The 25,719-nt window shown below is 39.8% G+C and overlaps 1 protein-coding gene across 1 annotated transcript in view; it reads left to right on the top strand.

Moving 5' to 3' along the window:
• The window catches only part of LOC142103786 (SITS-binding protein-like), an 82,222-nt gene extending 63,174 nt beyond the window's left edge, over positions 1–19,048 (top strand). Inside the window, exons 3-10 of the mRNA XM_075187991.1 lie at positions 2,320–2,527; positions 6,718–6,868; positions 8,172–8,366; positions 9,744–10,012; positions 10,174–10,310; positions 13,150–13,271; positions 13,821–14,000; positions 18,497–19,048. Of these exons, the coding sequence (XP_075044092.1) occupies positions 2,320–2,527; positions 6,718–6,868; positions 8,172–8,366; positions 9,744–10,012; positions 10,174–10,310; positions 13,150–13,271; positions 13,821–14,000; positions 18,497–18,673 (1,439 nt within the window). The 3' untranslated portion in view covers positions 18,674–19,048. The remainder of the gene's footprint in view (positions 1–2,319; positions 2,528–6,717; positions 6,869–8,171; positions 8,367–9,743; positions 10,013–10,173; positions 10,311–13,149; positions 13,272–13,820; positions 14,001–18,496) is intronic.
• Positions 19,049–25,719: the final 6,671 nt, after the last annotated feature.

Below are 25,719 nucleotides of genomic sequence, written 5' to 3'. Positions count from 1 at the left end.
TTTGTCTCAAAATATCTCCCAACTTGACATCTCCATTCTGCACAAGATCTGCATCTCTCTTCCACTATCATCACATCCTCTCATTCCCGGTTACAATACATGTTTCTGGATGTACCCACTTTGTGGAATTCACTCCCTCGCACAGTAAGACTTTCCTCTAGTCTTCAAACCTTCAAGTGTTCTCTGAAAACCGACCTCTTCAGACAAGTTTATAATATTCCACTACTGCCCTCTTAATCTCCCTAGATTACTCTATTACCACCCTCTACACAAATAACACAAGACAACAACCCTCTGACCAACATAGTTGTGTGACTGAACATGCAGTCCACTAAATACTTTTTTAACCTTTGCATTCAAGGTGGACAAATATGTAAAATTATGCTGCACTTACCCTTTTCTATCAAATTCCCATTGTCTCATAGATTGTAAGCTTGCGAGCAGGGTCCTCTTACCTCTCTGTCAGTATGTATCACCCAATATTGTTTTATTACTGTTTGTTTCCAATTGTAAAGCGCTATGGAATCTGCTGGTGCTATATAAATAAATGTTGATGATGATGATAATAAACCACAGGGAGACAGTAAACACAGTAATTTAGGTTAACATACTTCAGTAGATCTCCCAGATTAGCTTCACAAAAAAGAAGCACCTTTAGTTACCCCTTGGCTAGACACACACAGCAGGGCCCAGAAATGATGGATCATTTTTGCATAACTGTTTCTCTGGTTCTATACAAAAGTGTCATGTCAGAATAGAAGCACCCCAAAAAATTACTCTATCTGTTAAACTAACGGTGGGTATTTAAAAAACCCAAAAAAAACCCGATGTCACTAATGTCACTCATACAGTATTTTTAATGCCCTTTGGCACCAGTCACTGACTTATTACATGTGAAGATGTTGGCTGCTGCTCTTCAATGTCACTATTAAGATGGGAGTGTGGTGCTTGGCTCTGAAGTCATAGGTAAGTGCCACATTTCCAGTCTGAAGAGCTCCACACTCCCAGTTTGAGGAGGTAAGAAGAAGCAGCACGGGGGTTTCAAGCTCCACCTCCAAGTGGGGAGGTGCCACCTCCCCACTTATAAGCCACCTAGGGTGCCCTTAGGGCTTGTGTGGCTTATAATCTACTACCTAACATGTAAATAACAAATTTAAATAACACTAACCTATATAAATATTATCTTTAACTACCCTAATAATAATATTGAGAAACCAATATTCCCATTTCACTGACCCCCCACCCCCCACCCCTAGATAAACAAAGTCAAGCAGAGCCTGAGGTAAAATTGGGCAAAAAGGATTAATTGAGGGAATGGTGAAACAAATTATATTCTAATGCATTCTCTTTTAACACATCTTTTATAATTCAGCCAGTTCTTCTTGTCTTACTCATATAAACATTGAATGGCTGTGCTCTGAGGGAAAGGGCTGGCTACTTTTATAAACATTTATTATGTGCAATTAACTTCTAATGGGATTGTATTGCCAGGAAACACATTGATTGGTTCCTAAGCTTTGGTTCATGATCAGAGCTGTCTAGCATTACCTAATCACAAACACACATACCCGCCAGTATCTGAATAACTTGTTTAATGTCGTTTCAGAGATTATGTAGAAAGACAGAGATTGCAGACATGCAGAGATTAAAATCAGCGTTTCTGTCTTGTTTTCTGTGATATATATATATATATATATATATATATATATATATATATATATATATATTAAAGAGACATCAGGCACATTACTGAACAAAGCTCAGTGCATGTCTGCTGTTTTTAATTATTACTGCACACATAACTATTGTTAAGCAAATAAAGTATTAAAAATAAATAGATAGGGCCATATCACACATTTTCTACTTTGTTCATTTAAAACTATATCTTACCATTTAATAGTTCAGCTATGCAATAAATGCCTAATTCCATTGTATAGTTCTTGCTCAAGTAATAAAAAAAACCTCTACTCTTAGTTTACATGAAGACATTTCCAGAGGGTTTGAACATGTTGACAAGGAGTTTAAACAATGGACAGGGGTTGATTAGTTAAATGATTCAGGAATAATTTTAGTAGTATCAGAAAATAGAATCCAATTTATTCCACAGATGACCTATTGGGTGCTACAGTTAGTATCAATATAGTTAAAGATGGGTGCACTAATTCAGAGATGTTTAGAAAACAACAGTTTATTGGAAAACTTACGGTGATCACAAATATATAAGATTGTAATACTAACTGAGCAAGTTTTTCTTATTAGGTTATTTATGTCTTTCTTAGAATTATTTTGTAATCTTTTTTGTTTGTTTGCTTTTACCAGGTGTTTCAGTGCTGATCAACCCAAATATTCAACTTTCCATGTCAATTGAGAGGAATAAGTCATTTTGTTTGGAAACACCTGCAAGTACAGAGAGGTTTCCATTGCAATATACCGTGTGTATTGGTCAGACTATTCAGTCTGTTCATCAAGAGATAGGAAGCCAGCTTTATGAGAACCAAAGAATGCTTCCGGATTTCAGTATTGTTAGGTAACACTCTTAAAAGTGGAGGAAACAAAAGTACTGCTGTGCTAATATGCTGCATTATTTATTGTGTTGCATTTATTTATTTCATCTTTCTTTTTACCTTTTATTAAGTGGAATATGTCTATACATTAATCTCAAAAGTTTTGTAGCTAATTGGGCCTAGCGTAGAGATGTATATACTAAACATGGTTTTGTTACTCCTCCATGCAGTTTACGAGCAAGTTTAGGGAGTTGTGTCTGCCACCACTTTGCCTGCCCTCTCTCATATTTTTGGACTTATCCAGACATGACCACATCCACTATGATGTCATACCCTTCCCCAAATGATGTCACACATATCCTTTTGCTTTAGTTATGCCCTTAAACTGATGAGAGGATTATCACACCGCATTTCCATTGACAGGAAAGCTCTTGGATGAGATGAAGGGGTTATGGAAAAGCGAAAGCTAATAATGTAATTGCACTTAATGGTGAGCACCACAACAGACTTAGAAGCACCATCACAGAAACTAAGTAATATTTTATAACAAAAGCATTTTATACAGTCATCCCTAATATTTATTTCAAAAAGACAAATACAAAAAAGAAAATAAAACATTTGTTTATAGACCCTTTTATGGAAAACTTTTCTCTGTGTTCCACATCTCTAAATTTGTTGTATTGCAAATAAAACAGACACTGTACATCCACTGCTATTAAAAATGGCAACCATCCTTATGCAGGTTCCACTAGACCAATGAGACCAGGATATTAGTAATAAGAAAAAAATTAAGATAGCCAGTAATACACCGGAGATAGTCTGCTTAGAGTAACATATTCTAGTCCATGTGAGAATCTAAAGCGAGAGTATATCAATAAAAGCCACTAAAAACATATGACCATGTAGGCTTTTTCTGGATTTCAACCAGGTAACCAGGGAAAATAAACTACATCCCAGCTTGGCGCCTGTCTTCCCAGTATCGCTTTGTGGATTATTGAGAGTGTGAATAGTGAATAACTTCCCCATCCATATAAACATGTCTTTCCAGCCCATTCATTTGACCTGGGAATAATAGATCACACCCCTGGCTCTTCCTATGCTTTTTTATGTATTATTTTGATTAAATTGCAGTATGCAATGAAATGCTTCAAGTACAAGTAATTATTACGGTCATCAATTCATTCGGGGTAGTTAGCACTAGCAGTTCCTGTGCTAGTGAACTCTGAGGATGGACAGTTAATTCACATAGCTGCTTCACCTGCACAGAGGAACACAGACCTATTGGAACATAATTAGTCTGGCTATGTATTATAGAGTTTCCTTCGCCTTTGTGGAAAAGCCTTTATTACCGGATAGTCTTATGAAGCTGTTGGCCTGTGGTAAGCAGGAATGGATCCTAGTAGCTAAGGCAGAAAGGGCATCATCATCATCATTTATTTATATAGCATCACTAATTCTGCAGCACTGTACAGAGAACTCATTCACACCAGTCCCTGCCCCATTGGAGCTTACAGTCTAAATTCTCTAATATACACACACACAGACAGTGAGAGAGAGACTAGGGTCAATTCTGATAGCAGCTAATTAACTTACTAGTACAGTGGTTCCCAAACTTTTGCAGTTCGTGGCACCCTTAGAGACTCCAAATTTTTTCAAGGCACCCCTCCAAAATAATTATTGAGCAGTCCTGTTTTAGAAGTAGTTGGGTCAAAAAATTGTAATAAGTATTTAGGTCAGGACAGAAATACTTATTTAGTTGTATGCAAAAATGCCCCCTCTGCATCCAGACACTCTGCCCTCAGGCACTCTGCCCACTCTGCATCCAGACACACTGCCCTCTCTCACACTGCCCCCTCTGCCCTCTGTCACGCTGTCCCCCCTCCTCTGCTCTGTCACATTGTCCCTCCTCCTCTGCCCTCTCTCACAATGTCCCCTCCTCTGCCCTCTCACACGCTGTCCCCTTCTCTGCCCTCTCACGCTGTGTCCCCCTCCACTGCCCATCTCACGCTGTGTCCCCCTCCTCTGCCCCGCTGTGCCTCTCCTCTGCCCCACTGTGCCCCTTCTCTGTTCTCTGTCCCCCTTCTCTGCCCTGCTGTCTCCATCCTCTGCTCTCTGTCCCCATCCTCTGCCCCTCTGTCCCCTTCCTCTGCCCCGCTGTCACCATCCTCTGCCCCACTGTCACCATCCTCTGTCCCCCTCCTCTGTCCCGCTGTCACCACCCTCTGTGCCACTCCTCTGTCCCGCTGTCACCATCCTCTGTCCCCCTCCTCTGTCCCACTGTCACCATCCTCTGCTCTCCTCCTCTGTCCCGCTGTCACCATCCTCTGTCCCCCTCCTCTGTCCCGCTGTCACCATCCTCTGCTCTCCTCCTCTGTCCCGCTGTCACCATCCTGTCACCAACCTCTGTCCCGCTGTCACCATCCTCTGCTCTCCTCCTCTGTCCCGCTGTCACCATCCTCTGCTCTCCTCCTCTGTCCCGCTGTCACCATCCTCTGTCCCCCTCCTCTGTCCCGCTGTCACCACCCTCTGTGCCACTCCTCTGTCCCGCTGTCACCATCCTCTGTCCCCCTCCTCTGTCCCACTGTCACCATCCTCTGCTCTCCTCCTCTGTCCCGCTGTCACCATCCTCTGTCCCCCTCCTCTGTCCCGCTGTCACCATCCTCTGCTCTCCTACTCTGTCCCGCTGTCACCATCCTGTCACCAACCTCTGTCCCGCTGTCACCATCCTCTGCTCTCCTCCTCTGTCCCGCTGTCACCACCCTCTGTGTCACTCCTCTGTCCCGCTGTCACCATCCTCTGTCCCCCTCCTCTGTCCCACTGTCACCATCCTCTGCTCTCCTCCTCTGTCCCGCTGTCACCATACTCTGCTCTCCTCCTCTGTCCCGCTGTCACCATCCTGTCACTAACCTCTGTCCCGCTGTCACCATTCTCTGCTCTCCTCCTCTGTCCCGCTGTCACCTGTCACCATCCTCTGCTCTCCTCCTCTGTCCCGCTGTCACCATCCTGTCACCAACCTCTGTCCCGCTGGCACCATCCTCTGCTCTCCTCCTCTGTCCCGCTGTCACCATCCTGTCACCATCCTCTGTCCCCCTCTCACCATCCTCTGTCCTCCTCCTCTGTCCCGCTGTCACCATCCTCTGTCCCCCTCCTCTGCCACGATCCCTCTCAATCTGCCCCGCGCCAGGCGCCAGCCATAAAAAAAAATAAAAACACATAAACTTACCAATCCGTCGGGCGCCGGGACCCAGCAACCTCCTCTCTCCTGCAGCTTGTTACTGACGTCGATATTCAGTGACAGCTGCAGTAGAGAGGAGGCTGCTGGGTCCCGGCGCCCGGCGGATTGGTAAGTTTCTGTGTTTTTTGTTTTTTTTATGTCTGGCCCGCGGCACCCCAGTGACAGCGCCACCCCTGGGAGCCGCGGCGCACGGTTTGGGAACCGCCGTACTAGTATGTTTTTGGAGGGTGGGAGGAAACTGGAGCACCCGGAGGAAACCCACGCAAACACGGGAGAACATACAAACTCCACACAGATAAGGCCATGGTTGGAAATTGAACTCATGCACTTTCATTATTAATAAAAGACTAAGTAATATTATATAAGTAAAACATTACAAAAAACAATAAAAGTTTAAATGAATGAAGAGGATGGTGCATTGAATTGACACCGTGACACTTTACAAAATGTGGATTTATAGGTGGATCCACAAACCTGCAAAATTTGGGGGCAGTTCCAGAATGTGGGAGTATGTCTTGAAATGTGCCCTGTGGGCATACTTTCATAAATAAAGAAGCAAAAATCAGTCTCACTGACATTCTTTCTTAAAGATATAATGGCCATAAACACTACTTACTTTTTATTATTTGGACCATCATCCTTTTAAATAATGACAGCGTGATTAAAAAGGTGCTACACAGAGGTGTTGATGATATATTATTTTACAAATGCAGCATGCAGCTGCGAACTGTGTGCATATATACTTTAAAGGCACAGCAGGAATTCACTATAGGACAAATAAATATTACTTTTATGTATGTATAATATTGAAAACAGCACAGACAAGTCTGCATATCTTGTTTTATATATTACTAAAAAGAAGCAAAAGATCAGATGAACTTCAACAAACACACAGTCAACTAATTATATTACTTTAAAATGGAAGTGTTCTGCCCCTTTCCCTGGACATTACTAATTGTCGCTATGTTTCCCATTCAGGAAGCCAGTCTGGAAACACTACGGGGTATCTGATTCTGCAGCAAAACTTGAAAGAGAAGTAAGATCCTTCCATAATAAATTAAGGAGGCATGGCCTGGGAGAATGCCTGATATCTATCAATGAACATTCCACAATGTTACTTTCTAGTAAGGTGGGCTCACACTTTATGTTATCTCCTGGCTTGACATAGTGTCTAAGGAACCTGGCACTACAGCTCTTTCTATATGTACAATCCATAAAACCAAGGGTTAAAAACCTTGAGGTCTATTCATTTCTAGGTCTGCACAAAATGTTTTTGTGCTAGTGTAATGAGACTCTACCAGCAGATCGATAAGGAAAAATTCCATACTCAAAGAAACATAGCTGTTGTATTACATGAGCTGGTTGTTGCGGGGGCATTGGTGAGTGGGTCATAGTGTGAAAGTATCTCATACTTGTCAACTTTGGAGATCACCCCTCCAGGAGATCTCCAAAGTTGACTGTATCTTGGGGGGCGTGGTCATGCTAATGCCAACACCCTGGCCCCGCACCCTGCTATACAATACCAATTTCGGCCTATTATAGCAGGATTTGGGAGATTGTCCTGCTCTCACGGGAGTCTGGGAGAGCTCACAAAAATTTCGGGAGCCTCCCGGACATTCTGGGAGAGTAGGCAACTATGATGTATCTTATTGGAACACTGTAAACACATAGGGCCTGAGCCATTAAGGAAAGTAAGGCAAAAAAAGGAGTAAATGTTCTTCAGGACAAACCATGTTACAATGCAAGGGGTGCAAATTAGTTTATTATTGTGCACATAAGTTAAATACTGGCTGTTTTTTCATCTAGCACACAAATACTTGATAGCTTTATTTTTACACGGAAATTAAAAGTTGACATGTTCTATCCCAACTATAAATCTGTCCCCACATTTGAAATTTACCTCCCCCTCCAGTGAAACATGGCTTTGCCAAGGTGCAAAGTTGCTCCTTTTTTCTGCTTTGCTCTCATTAATGACTCAGGCCCATAAAGAATAGCTCCACCCAGGAGGAACAAATACATATAAATAGCACGCAACAAATAAAACTACTGAACTATGACAGTGCAAAATACTGTATTTGGGTAAATTCTGTGGTATAAATCTGCCTGACAACGTGGTGTAATTTCAGGGAAATTAGCCAATTAACATTCATTTGGGGCTACAGTGACTAAAAAGCAAAACAAATTTTTTTTTTAGAAAGTTTAAAGTCAGGACATATAAAATAGGGCCTTAACTATAATTAAGAACAAGTAAACAATTATTCATATTTTTATAGCACCATAGATTAATATTTATTATTTATTTTCATGGTATCTACATATTATGCATAGAAAAGAAATATCTTTTTTTTGTATTCTAAAAACATTTTGGAAATCTGACTTATTTGAAGTAGCAATATTTAATACCTTAAGATATACTATTTTTTTCTTTATAGGACCATGTAACTATCATAGACCAACGAAGAGAGACTCAAAGACACCACAAGGATCCATATCTTTTTAAGCACCTCAATCTTTCAATAACCACATCTCCATACCAAAGTGTTAACTCAGAGCAACTTCAAAGTTACCTGAACAAAGGGCATGAAAACTACTGGCTCAGTCTCCAATCAAAATTAGATGGATCACTGGTATAACATGATGTTTTTTAACAATTGTTTTTATAGATATTTTTACAGAAAATAGGCAGCTAAAACAAAAGAAACAAACAATATTAACTAGATACATATGTTTTGAAATACAATGTTACTGAATACCTTAAGCGTTACTTAGTTTTTAGGGTATGTAGACCTTTGTGAACACAGCTTGTACAAACTTAATGACATAGATGATTGAAAGCTACATAAAGCACACTTTCAGCACTCCCATTCGGTTGCTGGCTAGATCTAAACACAGCTTTTAATGTTTGTGATGTATTAGCACTTGAAACAAATGTCAAAAATGTGCTGACAGTGCGTTTTCCATGGAGATATGACCTCCGTGATTAGGACCAATCAAGTTGCACACAACATGCTCAGCTGACCATGCTTTTCACATAAAAGGCATTGCATAATGCTTGCTTATATTGACTGTATATAAGACCTATATGTTAAGGACCACAACTTTTTAATCGACTTTACTGACTCATAAAAGCAGATTTCTCTCCACGGGGTCTATTTCTTAATGGGGTTTTGTGCCGTTAATTATCGTTTCGATGACAGATGATTTTTCTGATGCAGTTACTAAAAAATTATCCCAGGACAGCGCACGCGATCGGAGGCTGTACTGGCGATGACTTTACTTACCTTCGAACTGCGATAGTCTGTCTCTCCCCTCTGGTTACTATCACAAAGTGGCTTTGCGCATGCACGACCTAAGTTCACGCATGCGCAAAGCCACTTTGCAGTAGTAACCAGAGTGGAGAACAGGAAGGCTGGAAAGACCGCAATACTCTCCCCACAGGGTAGAAAGGCCAACACCATCTCGTTAGCCAACGGGCTCAAGCTCTGAAAAGCTAGAATTTTAGGAGCTTGTTAAATAGCCCCAGACCTCAGACTCAATTAAATGCAAAACTTAGCCTAATGCAGGAGATATCTATGTTAACTCCTGTGTTAGGCTTTTGTTGCATAGCTATATAACTTACAAATGCCTAAACCAGTGTTGGCTAACCTGTGACACTCCAGGTGTTGTTAAACTACAAGTCCCAGCATACACTTCCAGCAATAAGCTGCTATATATTGGCAAAGCATGCTGGGACATGTAGTTTAAAAACACCTGGAGTGTCACAGGTTAGCCAACACTGGCCTAAACCATGCAGAAAAAGCTGTTTCTGCATAGTTTATGGCTTAATAAACAAGCCCTCCAAGGCTCAGAAAATAAGTCATACCCTTAAAGAATACAAGTAAATATGTAAATAGAAACAAGCAGACTAAATAGCTCTATTTTCTTATTAGTGACTGGATAGGTGACCACATGGACAATATATTATAATTTGACACAAGGTTTGTGCTCTAATTTCCTCCCTGTAGGCACCAATTCTTACCAAATGGAAAGGACAGTTTTCAGTGAGATTAAATGTAACCAGTAAACCTGCAGTTAACTGGTATTTTAACAATGTGAATAATTTGATAAACAAGCTTGGGGCTGAATACATCATATTTGAAGGCGCAGAAGGCAATACATTTCTAGAGCAATCAATGAAACCTCCCAAAGGACTGGAGGGTGACCGGTATACTGAATCTCTAGCAGCAGCAGTTGCAAAGCTTGGAAATTCTGCAATAATTACAGCCAGCACACGGTAAGGCAATATCAGGTTTTATTTCCTTTTTAGTTTGTTGCACCAGTGTTGAAACTGAAATTGTTTTCTTCAGTATGACCATGTACACATTTCTAACTACTATTGGAGCTATGAAATAAATTGATCACAATATAATGCAGGGAAATTTTCTTTGTCAACAGATCAAACTACTTACCACTCTTTATTCAAATGAGCCCACTTCACTCAGACTGGAGCTATCACGGACTGAAAGGAATCATCCCCTCTGTTCTGCACTACAGTTTGTTAGGAAACAATTTTTTCATTCCAGATGCAGTAGGTAATTGTTTTATTGACTATCTGTCTGCTTATTTAAATGAGTACAATAACGCTAAATGCATAGGCAAACTGAGGGGGGTTTTCCTAGTGCCTGGAAAGCCCCATCCAAGCCTGGGGCGCTGTATAATTGAGGTGGCTGGACCCTGCCCCCGCTTCACACGGCTCTGGATGAAATGGGAGAGCTGCGTGCATCTAACAGTAGTGCACGCAGCATTGCCCTTGTACATTACAGGGATAGGAAGAGTTGGAGAGCAGCCAAGCACTGTCTAATATTATAGCCACGCCCCCATGCATGCTGGTCACGCCCACTGGTGGCGTGGTGTAGAAACCTCCCTCTACAAATCCTGTGTTTGCCCCTTTAAGGGGTTTGTACACCTAATATGTTTTATTTTCCCTATCTCATGCAATTTTAAATTATTTTTTTTCACTGTAAGACATTACCCATTACTACTTTCCAACGACTATCCATTGATGGACATTACTATTAAGTTTTAGGTTCTAGATTCTCTGTACTCACCTGACACCCATAACTGATTATAATGTGCTATACTGTAATTGAAAATTGTGATATGACCTACCATATAATGTGCTACCAAAGTGACCTGCATCTTAACCACTTATAGTTGGCATTGAGCCCAGAGTAGCAGGGACCCTGGAGCTGGGGGTGGTAGTCATTATTCTGATTGCCATAATTCCGACAATAGTTACACTGACCCAAAAATGCAGATTGTTATATGGGCGACATGAAGGAAATAAAGACTTACCATAAAACAGACAGACAACATGTCTGACAAGCTTGATATAAATTGTGACTATAGAAAATGCCGCCAGTGGGATTCTGATCAGTTAAAATGGCCACAGTGAGATTGCTAGTTTTAAGGCGGCAATGCAAGGACCCGCCGCCTGTATAATCTAATCGAATGGTTAGGTTTAGGGTTAGTATTAGGGTGAGGGTTACAGTTAGGGTTAGGATTAGGGGTTCCTCTCTCTCTCTCTCTCTCTCTCTCTCTCAGTCTGTGTATGTTAGGGAATTTAGACTGTAAGCTCCAATGGGGCAGGGACTGATGTGAGTGAGTTCTCTGTACAGCGCTGAGAATTAGTGGCACTATATAAATAGTTGATAATGGTGATGATTTAGTGTAGGAACACTCATGTTTATAAATATTAAGGTGACAGGTCATGTTCAATTTCTTTAAATATATTTACACATATTCACAAAATTGACTTTCTTTTCCTTACCATATGTATTTTTAATAGAAATCCTGTTTTCTATCAGCAGGAATATCTCCGTGTCTCAGGCTTCCACTGACACCTGTTATAGTGGGGAAAGGCAGCTGATAACATTTATATTGCTGTCAGTTAAAGCTTCAACCCACTTTAAACATGTATCCACTTATTCAGAACAGATTTATTCAGCATAGCATTGGCTGGAAATACTTAGCCAGCAAATTTACCCACCACAGAAATTTATATCAGTCTCATTTTGTTCCACTGTGTATAGTCATAACTGTAAAATAGAAATATATCATGTGCTGATTATTTTGTATATATTACTGCAAGGTAGAACATTCAACCACAATCATTTAACAATGGGGTAAGGCATGCAATCAAATGATAGCTTCAATCCCTCCAAGCGCAAAAGAGTCTAGCTATATGTAATTTAAGATACTGTAATTCTATGTAAGGATAATTAATGTTGGTTAATGTTAGTTATTTTGTGGACTTACCCTTAAAGCCGAATTACATCTAAGAAGCGGTGGTAGTCATATTCCCAGTATTGATAATACCGACAGTTAGTTCTCTGATGCTTACATGCCTGACAATAAATAAATATAGACTGACCTTAATAATGACACGTGAAGCATCTGATATAGATCAGCTACATTTCAAAGCCTAAAAAAATCACAGCATGGCGTTTTGACATAATTTAAAATGGCGACCGTCATATTACCTGTTTTACAGTGGCAATGCCAGGTCCTGCCACCTAATTCATCTAAGCTAAGTGTTACTGTTAGGGTTAGGTTTAGGGTTAGGAATCGGGTTAGGGTTAGGTTTAGGGTTAGGAATCGGGTTAGGGTTAGGTTTAGGGTTAGGGATCGGGACCTGGCATTGCCGCTTTAAAACCACTAATATGACAGATTTTAAAGGACATCATAACGCTGTGCTGTGATTTCTTGTATTCGGAATGTAGCTGAACACTGTCGGATACTTCAAGTGTCATTATTAAGGTCAGTCTATATTTATTTATTGTCGGGCCTGTAAGCATTGGAGATTTTATGTTGTTAAACTAACTGTCAGTGTTATCAGTAGCGGGTAAATGTACCCAACCCCTAAAAAGGTTCAATTCAGAGACAGTCACAGAGTAGAGATGCGTTTTTGTTTACAAGTTAGTGTTTTATGTAATATTTGCTTAAAAAAAACACAAATTAATTTGGTGTAAAAAACAAACTTTGTTTAAATGTTACTTTGTATTTTATAACCTCACAAAATAGTCACTTTGGTAAGCAAATATGCAGACATTTAATAAAATTTATCTATGTCATATCTATGCTAAAATCATAGTAGCCAATCCTGGTATTGTTTTTAACTTTCTCTAGACCGATAACAGCTTACTGCTAATTGGTTGCAAGATTTACATCTGAGCAATCTTAGTAAATATCTCTTACAACATTAATATTGATAACTTAATTTAGCATTGCAAACATGTATGTTTAAATCAGGCAGTGTTCAAATGTATTTTACCTATTGCATGATATAAGTAATATACATACAAGACTGCACACGTTACGTATTAAGTGCTGCATGAATGTAATTTCTTCTTAAAATGTGTTTATTTAAAGGTGGGACGCTAACTGATGAATTTCTAACAGATGAAGAACTGTTCATCCGGTGGCTGCAAATTGTTACGTTTCTACCTGTCATGTCTTTTAATACTCCACCATGGGTTTGCTGCAATGATTGGGTAAGATTTTTTTAGTACCTTTATAGAAAACCATTATTACTTAGAAAGAAGAGGCACAAAAAAAATCTAAGAATATATCTGCTAACAAATCTTCAATAAGAAAATTTAAAAAATGTTGATGTCATTAATCCAATCTGCATGACCACATCCTCAGTTAGCTGTGGAACACACACTCACTTGAAAAGGCCACGTTTCTTTTGTTTGACTGGACACCAAGACTATTCTTGGATATGTAGGAAGAGTAGTTTTTATGATATCACTGGGGTCATGAGTTTGATTCCCGACCATGGCCTTATCTGTGAGGAGATTGTATGTTCTCCCCGTGTCTCTGTGGGTTTCCTCAGGATGCTCCGATTTCTTCCCACACTCCAAAAACATACTGATAGGTTAATTGGCTGCTATTAAATTGCCCTTAGTCTCTCTTGGTCTGCGTGTGTGTATTGTAGAGGATTTCGATTGTAAGCTCCAATTCTGCTTATAGTAGAGAACTTATCTGTGGCTTCTTTGAAATAATTGTTCATCTACTGTACTTTCGTTTTCATGTGATAGGTATTGAATCTCACAAGACGATACATACAGAAACATCAAGACCTGGTCGTACCTCTCTTAATAAAATATGCTGAAGAGTGGCTCAGAACAGGGAACCCCATCTACAGGCCTGTATGGTGGCTCAGTCCAGAAGACCCAATGGCATTCACCATAGACAATGAGTTTCTAATTGGAGATGAGGTAGGAAAAAAGGTGTCTGTCATAGGCAAAAAAAAATAATAATTAACCAACAGAATAGTGCAAAAGCAGAGTTAAGAAACCTAGGGGTAAATGTATCAAGCTGCGAGTTTCCGGTGGGTTCGAAAACTGGAGGTGTTGCCTATAGCTACCAATCTAGCTGCCAACCAATCAGATTCTAGCTGCCATTTTGTAGACTGTACTAAATAAATGATAACTAGAATCTGATTGGTTGCTATGGGCAACATCTCCACTTTTCAAACCCACCAGAAACTCGCAGCTTGATACATTTACCCCCTGGTCAGCATGTTACCAAGAGTAAAAGTGGAGTCACTGTTCTACTATGATGATTTTCAATGTGCGTAAAACTTTCTGTTATGCTCTAGTATTTTCAAGTAGATTATATTATTTCTACGTACACCCCACTTTTGTTTTCTACAACATTCTATTGAGTAGCATAGCCCTGTGTCCTGCAACGGTGTGTCAAGCATATAAGAGCCCTTCTAAGCTAGTGGTAGATGAGAGCTTTTCAGCAGTTAAAAAAAGCCAAAGTAAATTATTTGTGTACGTTTACTCTGAGCATTTTCTTCTTACAATCTCAGCAAAAAAAAATACCAGTTAAAGATTTCTCAACATTTTCATTTGCAAACATCATCCAAAAGGTTGAATGTTAACTACATTGGTGCACTTGAAAAATATTGTGTGTGATAAATTATGAATGACACTTATAGAAGAGTATGCATTCATTTTAATGTAATAGTATTTATAGTTAGAGTTTTCCACGCTACCCCCAAATGCTACAAGTAGCATTTGAAGTGATTGTAGACACCAAAATCATTTTAATAATCTTGCTCTGCAAGGTGAAGTGCTGTTTGCATTCTCCTGCAAGACAAGGAGTGCACCTACTTCGTCCTTTGCAAGGGACACCCAACTTCACCTATGGTCCAGGTCAAATTGCTACTCCTCAGCAGGTGCTGCCATTTATAAACCTACATACTGTGTTTTGGTAGAAATCTACATGCACAACTTGACACTGATGTCACCACCAAAGAGGATATTTCACTGCATCTTGACCGCTTTACATATGAACCAGTAATAACCCCAAATGAATGGGGCTGTGACACCAAAAATTGCAGAAACTTTATAATTACTAACAAAAAAAATGTATCCCTCTGTTTCCATTTACCCACATTTGTCAGTAGAAAAAACTGACTTGGAAAGTGTTCTTTAAGTAACAAACTACTTTATTAGATCTATGTCTATATTTACAGCACATTAGGCATTAATAATATAGGTCAAGAAGGGCACATCCTGCAATCAAAATGAACCAAACAGATATGAGTTGACATTAGTCTAATTATAATAGAACACTGAGGACCAGAGCCAGATTTAAACCTCATGGGGCCCTAGGCAAGATACTGGTTTGGGGCCCCATCCCTGAAAAAATCCATAGCACTCCAGGTTTTTAGCATAACATATACCCCTATTCAGGGGCTGGCTGGCAGACTTTAGCCCAAGGGTGCATGCATATAGCACTGGCCCATAAGTAGCGCCCCATTTTTAAAGGGTGGTTTTACCGCCGGCCCTGGAAGGGGACCGCTGGGCCCTAGGCAATTGCCTAGGTTGCCTAGTGGTAAATCCGGCCCTGCTGAGGACCTCATTTAGAGTCGGACTCAAAGTCCGTTTCAGGCGCAGCCAACAAAAACACTACCACGCATGTGCAGAAAGCAACAAATCCGCCTGCATCTTGGACACAATTAACACTTGCGACAGCTTACAACACACTACAAAGGAATGGGAGGAACACGGAATTGTAAAGGCGTGACCATGTAAATACATCCTAGTCGCAGTGAGGCGCAGACGCAACCCACGACAAAACAGGGCTAAAGCTGTGCTGCAAGAATTAGGTGGCGCGAGCGTTAGCTAGCTGCAGGAACTGCTCGCAGCTCCATAGGGTATTAAGAGTGGGACGCAACTGGGTTTGCTTGCTACTCGTAAAATACCCTACCAAGCTGCGGCACACTCCCACTCCTATACTTCTTACACAGACTTTGCTTCCGACTCTAAATGAAGTGCTAAATGCTGATATCTGATTGGTTGGTATAGGCTATTGTACATCAGTGTGCTTCTATCATATAAGTAGATTAGCTCCAATGTAATCAATACCACAGTAGAAAGAAAATAAGCTCCTATTTGAAACAATCTAACTCTAACCTACCGTTTGGCTGTTCTTTTTGTCATAAATGGAGATTGAAAAATGCTACATGTGGGCAGTGTTTGAAATATGAACCATTTTTTCCCCCTGATTGTAAACATTCCTAAGTTTATTGGTTGACATCATTCATGTTAAGCAGTGATTCTATTCTAACAGTTTTATGGATCATATTAGTATCTGCCGCTTTGATGTTCATTTCATTGAAAGTTCAGACTACGCCACACATTCACATAAATAGATCACAAGTCCCAAATATCCAATGTAAAAGGAAGGGGTGAAAGGATGCATTTTGAAGTTGAAGCCAATTAGTCATCCTTTCCATTACAAAAAAAAGAGAACCTCTAAAAACATCTGCCCTTGCCTCAAATGATTTTAGTTTATGCTGCAAACAACGAACCTCCAAAAAATAGATGGTGATGTGCATAGAAACACATGTGGATTTACATTCTGTTAAAATATTATTTTCTGCATTATAATCTCATTCAATATTTTCCTATCCATCTCTGTCCATTTCTCTAGAGGATTAGTAGTTGTCAGAGGATGTGATACATAGCTATGCTTTCATTAGACTAACAAAAATATGTTCATCTGACCACTTTGTTGATCCACATAAAGGTGAAATGTCTAAATTAGGCCTGGCCAACCTGTGGCTCTCTAGGAGTTGTGAAACTACAAGTCCCAGCATGCTTTGCCAGTACCTAGCCAGCCGTCAGCTGGCAAAGCATGCTGGTACTTGTAATTTCACAACACCTGGAGAACCACAGTTAGCAAGGCCTGGGCTAAATGAAGAACAATTTCAGATGAAATGAGGATTATTATACAGTACAGCCAATAGCAGATGTAATAATTTAACAATTCAACACATGATTATTATACAGTACAGCCAATACCAAAAGATAAATACATACCGCTGCATTCGCATGTGCTCGCTGCGCTCCCACGGGTACCAGTGGACAGTATATCACTCTAGAATACTGTGGTCAGAGTAGACTGAAGCTAGTGGGAGCACAGCTATGATTATATACATTCAGTGTTACAGAGAGAACAATGCAGATGAAGTGGCTTGCTTCTATAGGTCCAGACTTCAGGTGAGTCCAATGTAAACAGGTCAAAGGCTAGTTCAAACAACCCCCTCTAAGGCTGAGGGTCAACATTCCAGATGATTCTCCCTCCCAGAAACCAGTTACAACTAGTCCATTAGCATTTTACAGTTTGGTATCACTCTGACTATTTTTTCCCTAACATCAATAACTAGAGTATGCAATATGCGATCTCTTCGGCAAATAAACCGGACAGCTGCTGATGAATAGGGGATTAAAATGATATCAGACATGACACATTTCCTATAACCTGAACCTTAAATACACTGAAGTGTACATATAATCATATTATATAAACTATGAAATAAACTAAATGCTATCTGCTCATAAATCACTGTATAACGGAACCAACATGAATATGAATTATATAAATAACTAAATGTTGTAATGCGAGTGTGTGCGTGCGTATTTTACCGTGCGATCGCAGTATGCCATGTGTAGCGTGGCATACTGAGTGCAATCGCACAATAAAACAATATTAACCAATATACTTTCGTTCATTCAATTATACGACTTCGACAGTGGGGGTCGCCCATGACGATAACACCGACACAGAACAGACCTACAAGAAAAAAACGATTTAATGAAAAAACGACAGGTATATTGACACTTACCTCAAAAACGACTGTGCACATCTCCGATGGCAGCAGAAGGCTGGCAGGACCTCCTTCCGACTGGCTAGCGTTCCGGCGGTACTGTGTGACGTCAGTGCGCCCTTCATGCCTTTAAATTTAAAGTGGCAATGTCAGGACCCTGTTTAAACAGTATCCCTGCAGGGTCCCGACATTGCCGCTTTAAATTTAAAGGCATGAAGGGCGCACTGACATCACACAGTACCGCCTGAGAGCTGGCCAGTCGGAAAGGAGGTCCTGCCAGCCTTCTGCTGCCATCGGAGAAGAGCACAGTCGTTTTTGAGGTAAGTCTGTCAATATACCTGTCATTTTTTCATTAAATCGTTTCTTACTTGTAGGTCTGCTCTGTGTCGGTGTTATCGTCATCGGCAAAGCGATTACCACCGATATGAATAGTCTGTGTTGGCGTCAAGCTTATTGTTGTACAAAATATCCAAACTGAGAGTAGGATATCGCAATCTCATCCGTAACTGTCGAAACAAAGACCCAAAAAATGGAAGTATAGTTAATACTGCCCGTCATACCTAATGAGTCTACTGTCCTTCTCCTCAGATGCTGATAGCACCCATCACTGAAAAAGGTCATGTAAAACGAGATGTTTTTCTACCTGGAAAGGATTATAAATGGATGGACACAAATACTTCACAGGTGTTCGATGGAGGCACCGTAATACAAAACTATAACTGCAGCCTGCAGGAAATTCCAGTTTTTACAAAGAAAACTTCATAGATTCAAAACTATTAATATGTATCACTTCTAAGAAGACAATATAGAAGTGTCTCTTATTTAGAGATGACTGCACTTTTACAAACACGCCAAGGATCGAATACTTCTAATTACGTTGTCATTTGTAATTGTTTAATGTTTTGTTACTATATTCAGCATATATAATGTGATTTCCTGAAAGGTCTCACTCTTGCTTATGAGATGAACTATGATCCTAGTGTGCTGTAAAGCTGAACAAATCAGATCATATACTACAATATTTATAACAAAAAAGTCTTAGCAAATAAACTACTATATCTACCTCTCTTTATTAACAAAATGATCCAACACTCCTTTGTGTCTGCCTTGTATAAGGCTTGGTTATAATAGTATTAAAGTACAATATTTTACCTACTTTGGATATTTTTGTGGTTTGTGTTTATCTCCTATACTCTCTGCAACTATACGATGGCTTCAATAAACCTTCTTAAATGGAAAAATGGAGGTGTTGCCAATAACAACCAATCCGATTCTAGCTATCATCTCTAGAATGTAGTAGATAAATGATAGAAGCTGATTGGTTGCTATGAGTAACATCTCCACTTTTATTTTGAGATGTTTTTATAAGTCTACCCCTTACAAACACACAATGGTGCTATATACAGTATGACCCAGTGCAGAGAGGAGAGTAGAACTGAACAAATGGAACCTTTAGGGGACTGTATTAGAGGAATAATGTAAACCAGATAAGTAGAGCTTTACTTTTATTACAATTTAGTGAACCCCATTCAAACTAAAATATAAATACATTTGTGCAGTTCTCCATTGAAAAAAATTCAAAATGTATTTAAAAATGTATGCAAAATTGGTAAAACGTATTCCATATTTTGATGGCCATCACTAATACATTTTTAGGGCAGCACGGTGGCTCAGTGGTTAGCACTTCTGCCTCACAGCGCTGGGGTCATGAGTTCAATTCCCGACCATGGCCTTATCTGTGTGGAGTTTGTATGTTCTCCCTGTGTTTGCGTGGGTTTCCTCCCACATTCCAAAAACATACTGGTAGGTTAATTGGCTGCTATCAAAATTGACCCTAGTCTCTGTCTGTGTGTGTGTGTATGTTAGGGAATTTAGACTGTAAGCTCCAATGGGGCAGGGACTGATGTGAGTGAGTTCTCTTTAAAGCGCTGCAGAATCAGTGGCGCTATATAAATAAATGGTGATGATGATAAAGTGTTATGCGCATGGCACTGGTCATTTGGTATTCACTTAGCTCCATACTTCTCACAGGAAAATCTTTATATTTCAATTCATTCCCCCCTAGGGAAAAGTATCAGTAAAGAAAATTTCAGGTAGGATCCCTTACTTAATTAGAATTATAGTGGCTAGTCACAAAAGTTCCCTCAGAAATGATATGTACCAGCTCTTTAAGAAACACAACTCCACACAACTGGAGCTGTCATTGTCAGTGTGCCCAAAGAGATGAGAGGCCCAATGCTAAAAAAAACTTAAGTTCTTTTACAAAAAGCGTAATAACCTTCTGGAACATATCCATCTTCTGTTCAAGATCTGAAAGTGAAAGTGGTCTATTTGCAAACTTCCCTTGATTGTTTGGTAAAGTCAGCAGCTGAATTTGAGACCAGGATAGATAAACTAACTGACATTATGAACACTATCCATGTAGTCATGGCGCACCATAAAATTTCTATTGTAATGTGCACGCATTAGGGGACTCAAGCTGGGTACACACCACAGGTTTTTCCAATGATTATTGTGCCAATCACATGATAAACGACTGTTAGGTCCCATATTGTATTAGGGTGTATGCACCCAAGCTTGATCATGTTTTATCATACCAAAGCACATTGTATTGTTTCACTTGATTTTATAACTGGAATAAAATCTATATAAACGATGGAACAATGTCGGGCAAATTCTGAAGTTTTTTATGCACTCACGACCAGCAGTGTAGGCAGATCTCCATAGAGTTTACAGAGTCAAATCTCTACAGCAGATGGTTATGACAGATGAAGAGCACAGATCTAAAGGTAAATTGTGTAAAATCGTGTAAGTGTTTACACATGAAATAATTAATACTCACATCTATGGTAAGATAATTATCTGGGGGGGTACATTTTCTTTTATTAGTTGTCATTTGCTTTATTGTCATCTATACAAGGCTGAAATTGCCAACTATACTTTGTCGGATGATGCTGCAGTATACATTAAGTCAGTTAGCAGAGCTGGATTAACAATAGGGCTAAAGGGCTACAGCCCAGGGGGCCCGCCGGCATTTATCGGGTCGGGGGCGTTCCCAGCTCCGATTGTCACCTGTTCAAGGAGAATGGCAGGCAGCTAACAGCAAATATTATGCTGTTAGCTGTCTGCTGTCACTGTAGGACTTACACGGCGTGCAGTAACCTCCTTACTGAGGAGATCTTGTGAGAGTGAGACTATGAGGCAGTCTCACTCTCATGAGATCTCCTCATTTTTGGGGGGCCTCATGGGGGGGCCCTCACAGTACCCTTAGCCCGGGGGCCTCCCTTCCCTTAATCCGGCCCTGGCCATTAGTGATACTCACAACTTTATGTCTTTGCACCTGAATGAGATTTATTAAACTCTCTTTACTCAATTCAATACAAAATTATAATACAGTATAATATTCTTAAAGATTTAGTATGATAGAAATATAAGATGGGTCTTGGCACGTCATAAAACCTCACATTAGAGATTCAATCATTCAACATTTTCACGTTCCAGATTCAGAGCTGTTTCGATTTACACAATAAGTTGTTTCCATTTCCAAGTCGTTTAGACAGTACTATGCTTACATGGCAAACAGAAAAGAAAAATTATATAGAAATGTAACTTATTTGTTTTGTGCATTATACTTGCTGATTTGTGCCTTAGACTGATATCTTGACATTTTTAATTGCATCAATCTAATTAAACAATTGGTTACTTTACTGCTTTTTCCATGAAAGTAAGCACATTCACAAAGCGGGCTGTGGACATTTGTGACACCCATCTACACCTTGTTTATTATTTATTATTGATATATATATGTGTTTACATATTGAAAAGTTTATATCACAAATATATATATATATATATATATATATATATATATATATTAATGTCCAGTTTGAGATTAAAATGTCAATCTGTAGTATATATGCCCCAGTACAGTTGGTTCAGGAGGACACCCTGAATGAGTGAGTCTTCTTGGTCTTATGCCGGAAGGCCATTGGTGTTTGGAGCCTGAGGTGCCTATGCCTCCAAGAGACAGGGCCCGTAGGTGACCTGAAAATTCAGTGGTGGTGGAACTCGAACCCTCACCTTGCACAACCCAAGGGTAAACGAGACTGCCCAAGACTTGTGGCGGAGGTGATCCCGAAAACCTATGTATATAAATATGGAATTGTGCCAAAGACACTGGAATATTGTTTGCAGACAGGTATATCAGTCGCAAGTTTTTAATCTACATGTGTTAAAACCACAGGGAGAGTGTTTATATTTGGAAAATTATTCTCAGAGAGATGTTCAGCTTTAGGGATAGAGTCCCTGGGGTATAAATGAAGAGAGAAGGGTGGGCAACATTTACAAGGCCCAGGTCTTCCGTTCTGCTGTCAGACTGATTAATGCTAGCACCTGTGAGCTATCTTTAAAAGGCTGCTAGACAGTGGATTTAGTCTCTCGTTACCTGGGGAAAAGGACTGCAGAGTCTCTGTGAAAGGAAGTCTAATCTTTGATGTGAGAAAACTGTGCTGGAACTTCTTAGGTTTTGTTTTAGTTTGTTAGTCAGGAGTGACTTATGGTTAGTTAGTACCAGACAAGCAGGGTGTTTATTTTGAAGTTTCTTTTATTTGTTTGCTTATAAAAACTGTCTGAAGTTAGTTGTACCTAAAGCCTTGGACTTGTATGATCTCTCGGCTTCTACACACTACCATCTACCCTAGGAGATGACACTTGTTCCGCTATCCCAATCACAGAATGTATATAAATATGGAATGTATAAATAACAAATTTTTTAGTAGCGAAGTATATTTTAATGAATTTTGGGTATTTTGTGGTTGATGAATTCAAAAATGAAATTAATTTCTTCTAATTGCCTCTAGTTCTTAAGATACTGTCAATGCCTAGGAAACTTATTCATAAAACATGCATATGGGAATTTACCAGAACTATCTAGAAGAGACACACAATTATTCTAGGTGTTCACTCCGCGATCATTCTAGAATATTTCCCCTCTGTACATGTGATCGATCACCCAACCAGCAGTCAGTTGGCAGTTGTTGACAGGTGTGCGGTTCCTGTTTTCTATTGTTTCTTGTTTCTTGTCCATGTAATGTATGTGTATACATGTAATTAGTGTAAATAAGTCAAGTTGTATACGGAGTCATTGTAGTGACAATTTGTATATACAGAGCGTTTCAATTTATAATAAAGTCAATTGGTTGACAGGGAAAAAAATCATTCTCCCATCACTCTGTTTCAAGCAGAGACTAAGGAAACAATTTGTTAAGACCTTGGGCAAAGATGACGATTGCTTCAAATACATTTGTAGATCATTCCCCGGATTAAGTATGGAAAAACTAAAAACTAGAATGTTTGTTGCCCCTCAAATTTGTAAACTTATCAAGAATTCTAATTTCACAAAATTTATGATTGGTGTTGAAGCTTCTGACTTGTGCAGTTATGTCTCAGTTGTCAAGAACTTCTTGGGTAACCACAAAGCAGACACTTATGAAGAACTGTCGCAAAACATGCTCACAAACTTTAAAAATGTGGGTACTAATATGAATATTATAGTGCACTTTCTCTATAGCCACTTACACAGATTTCCAGATAATCTTGGTGATTTTAGTGAGGAACAAGGGGAGAGGTTTCATCAAGTTATAAAGGTGATGGAGGAAAGTTATAAAGGCACATGGGACAAACACATGATGGCAGACTATTGCTGGAGCCTCCAACGTGTTTGGCCTGATAAACTACATAAAAGAAATTTGTACAAACAGCTTTTTGCTATACATTCATTGTAATGATCAACTTACAATGTTTATCTGTTATTATACTGAATAAAATGCCATTACGTATTTCATGTGTTTACTTTTGTAGGATTTCAGACAATTTCGATGCGATTTGTAACATGTATAGACAGGGTCTGATTAAGGGTTCTGGCTGCCTTAAGCTAATACACCCATAACGCCCCCCCACCCCTCACAAATCATTAAAGATACATTCAGTAGTATTATCCAGCAAAAAAATACAGAACAAGGGGCAGCTTGGGGGCGCATAATCAATAATAAAAAAATGAATTATTATTATTATCCTTTATTTGTTAGGCGCCACAAGGTTTCTGCAGTGCCGTACACAGTACAAACAGTAGACTAAACAGGGTGAAACAGTACAAAACAATAAACATATAATACCAATACTTCAGAAACTCCAGGCAGGCTAATGCAGTAAACACTGAGCAGAAGAACAGGTAGGGAGACAGGAGGGGAGAGGGCCCTGCTCATGTGAGCTTACATCCTAAGGGAGGGAAAACAGAACCGGCACAGTGGGAGCCAGATGAGGCCAGGGGGAGAGCGAGTGGAGTTATGTGAAGGGGATTATGTGGATGATTGGTAGGCTTTAAGGAAGAGGTGGGTTTTCCTTAAAGCTTAAATACTGCCTGTGATACCCCCCCCCCCCCCCCCCTAGGTCCCAGCGCCCTAGGCTGCAGCCTGATCAGCCTATTGGTTGATCAGGCCCTTTGTATAGATGGAGATATGACAGCTGATGATTTACGCTATGTGATAAAGTTAGAGAACCGTATAGACTGGTTAACTATTTTTGCAATTGAATCGGAGAAAGCAAATGGAATGATGGCAGAGTTACAAAATCCTTCACAAAGACGAGAGTGGACACAAGACCTCAACTACAGACAGCAGCATTAGTAGACATTTAAGAGATGATGAAAAGGCACAATGTTAAATGCTGCAAGTCAAGATGGTATTGTCCTTGGGGAAATATGTTGAAAAGCACATGCACATAGTTTAACAATCCAAGCACCTTTGCGACAGGGACTGCCAGCTTGTGGCTGAAGTACTTGACGTGTTTGGGTCCGCACAAGAGACAACATTTTGGTTGTTGAAATGGTGAATAGATGGGGATGTTAACAAATGAAACATTGGCATTTGGATAATAGTGGTTACTAGTCATTTTCCTCAGTGGTGACAAATTACAATGTTATCATCACCCTCATCATCATCCTCATCAAAGATGTCTACATCAATTACATTTTCATTTTTAAAAAGAAGATATACCAAGTAGGCAACTGTTAGGCAGCATGTGAGACGCAATGGAGAAGGTCAGCAGCAATACATTGGAGAGGGTCAGCAGCAATACATTGGAGAGGGTCAGCAGCAATACATTGGAGAGGGTCAGCAGCAATAGTTTACCAAAATTGGTGAAAATTTGGATAGTTGTGAAGAGATCATTAGAAAATAGACTGTAAATAACTGTTAATACTATATATAGTAACATAAGAGCAAAAACAGCTCTAAATCACATAATTTTACCAATTTTTCACAATTTTTCATTAAATCCAGACACAAAACCAAAACCTGTCATGATTTTGTGGCAAAAATGTCCTGTAACAATACCAAAACACAAAGAAGTTTTAGAACCAAAGCCACATCCAAAACTATGTCGGCGCACATCTCTAGTTAAACCAAAACAGAGAACAAGTAGAATTCTGAAATGTGGGAACAGTAACACTCAGGGCCATCTTAACAACATTATGGGCCCCCGGGCAAAGCAGTGCACCGGGGCCCCTATAGATATAGATATAGATATAGATATAGATATAGATGTATAGAGATACAGATATAGATAGAGATAGAGATAGATAGATGTACTTGCTTAGTGACCCTTGAAGGTTGTTTTGCAGGTTTTATCTTTTGCAGGATTATTTATTCTAATTAAAAGCCCTGCCTATGGGGCCCCTTTGCCCGTGGGGCCCCCGGGCACCTGCCCATCATGCCCAATGGAAAAGATGGCCCTGGTAACACTAACAACAATGG

The sequence above is a fragment of the Mixophyes fleayi genome, chromosome 10 (assembly GCF_038048845.1).
Source record: "Mixophyes fleayi isolate aMixFle1 chromosome 10, aMixFle1.hap1, whole genome shotgun sequence".
Lineage (NCBI taxonomy): Eukaryota > Metazoa > Chordata > Amphibia > Anura > Limnodynastidae > Mixophyes > Mixophyes fleayi.
This window is presented reverse-complemented; position numbering and strand designations above follow the sequence as displayed.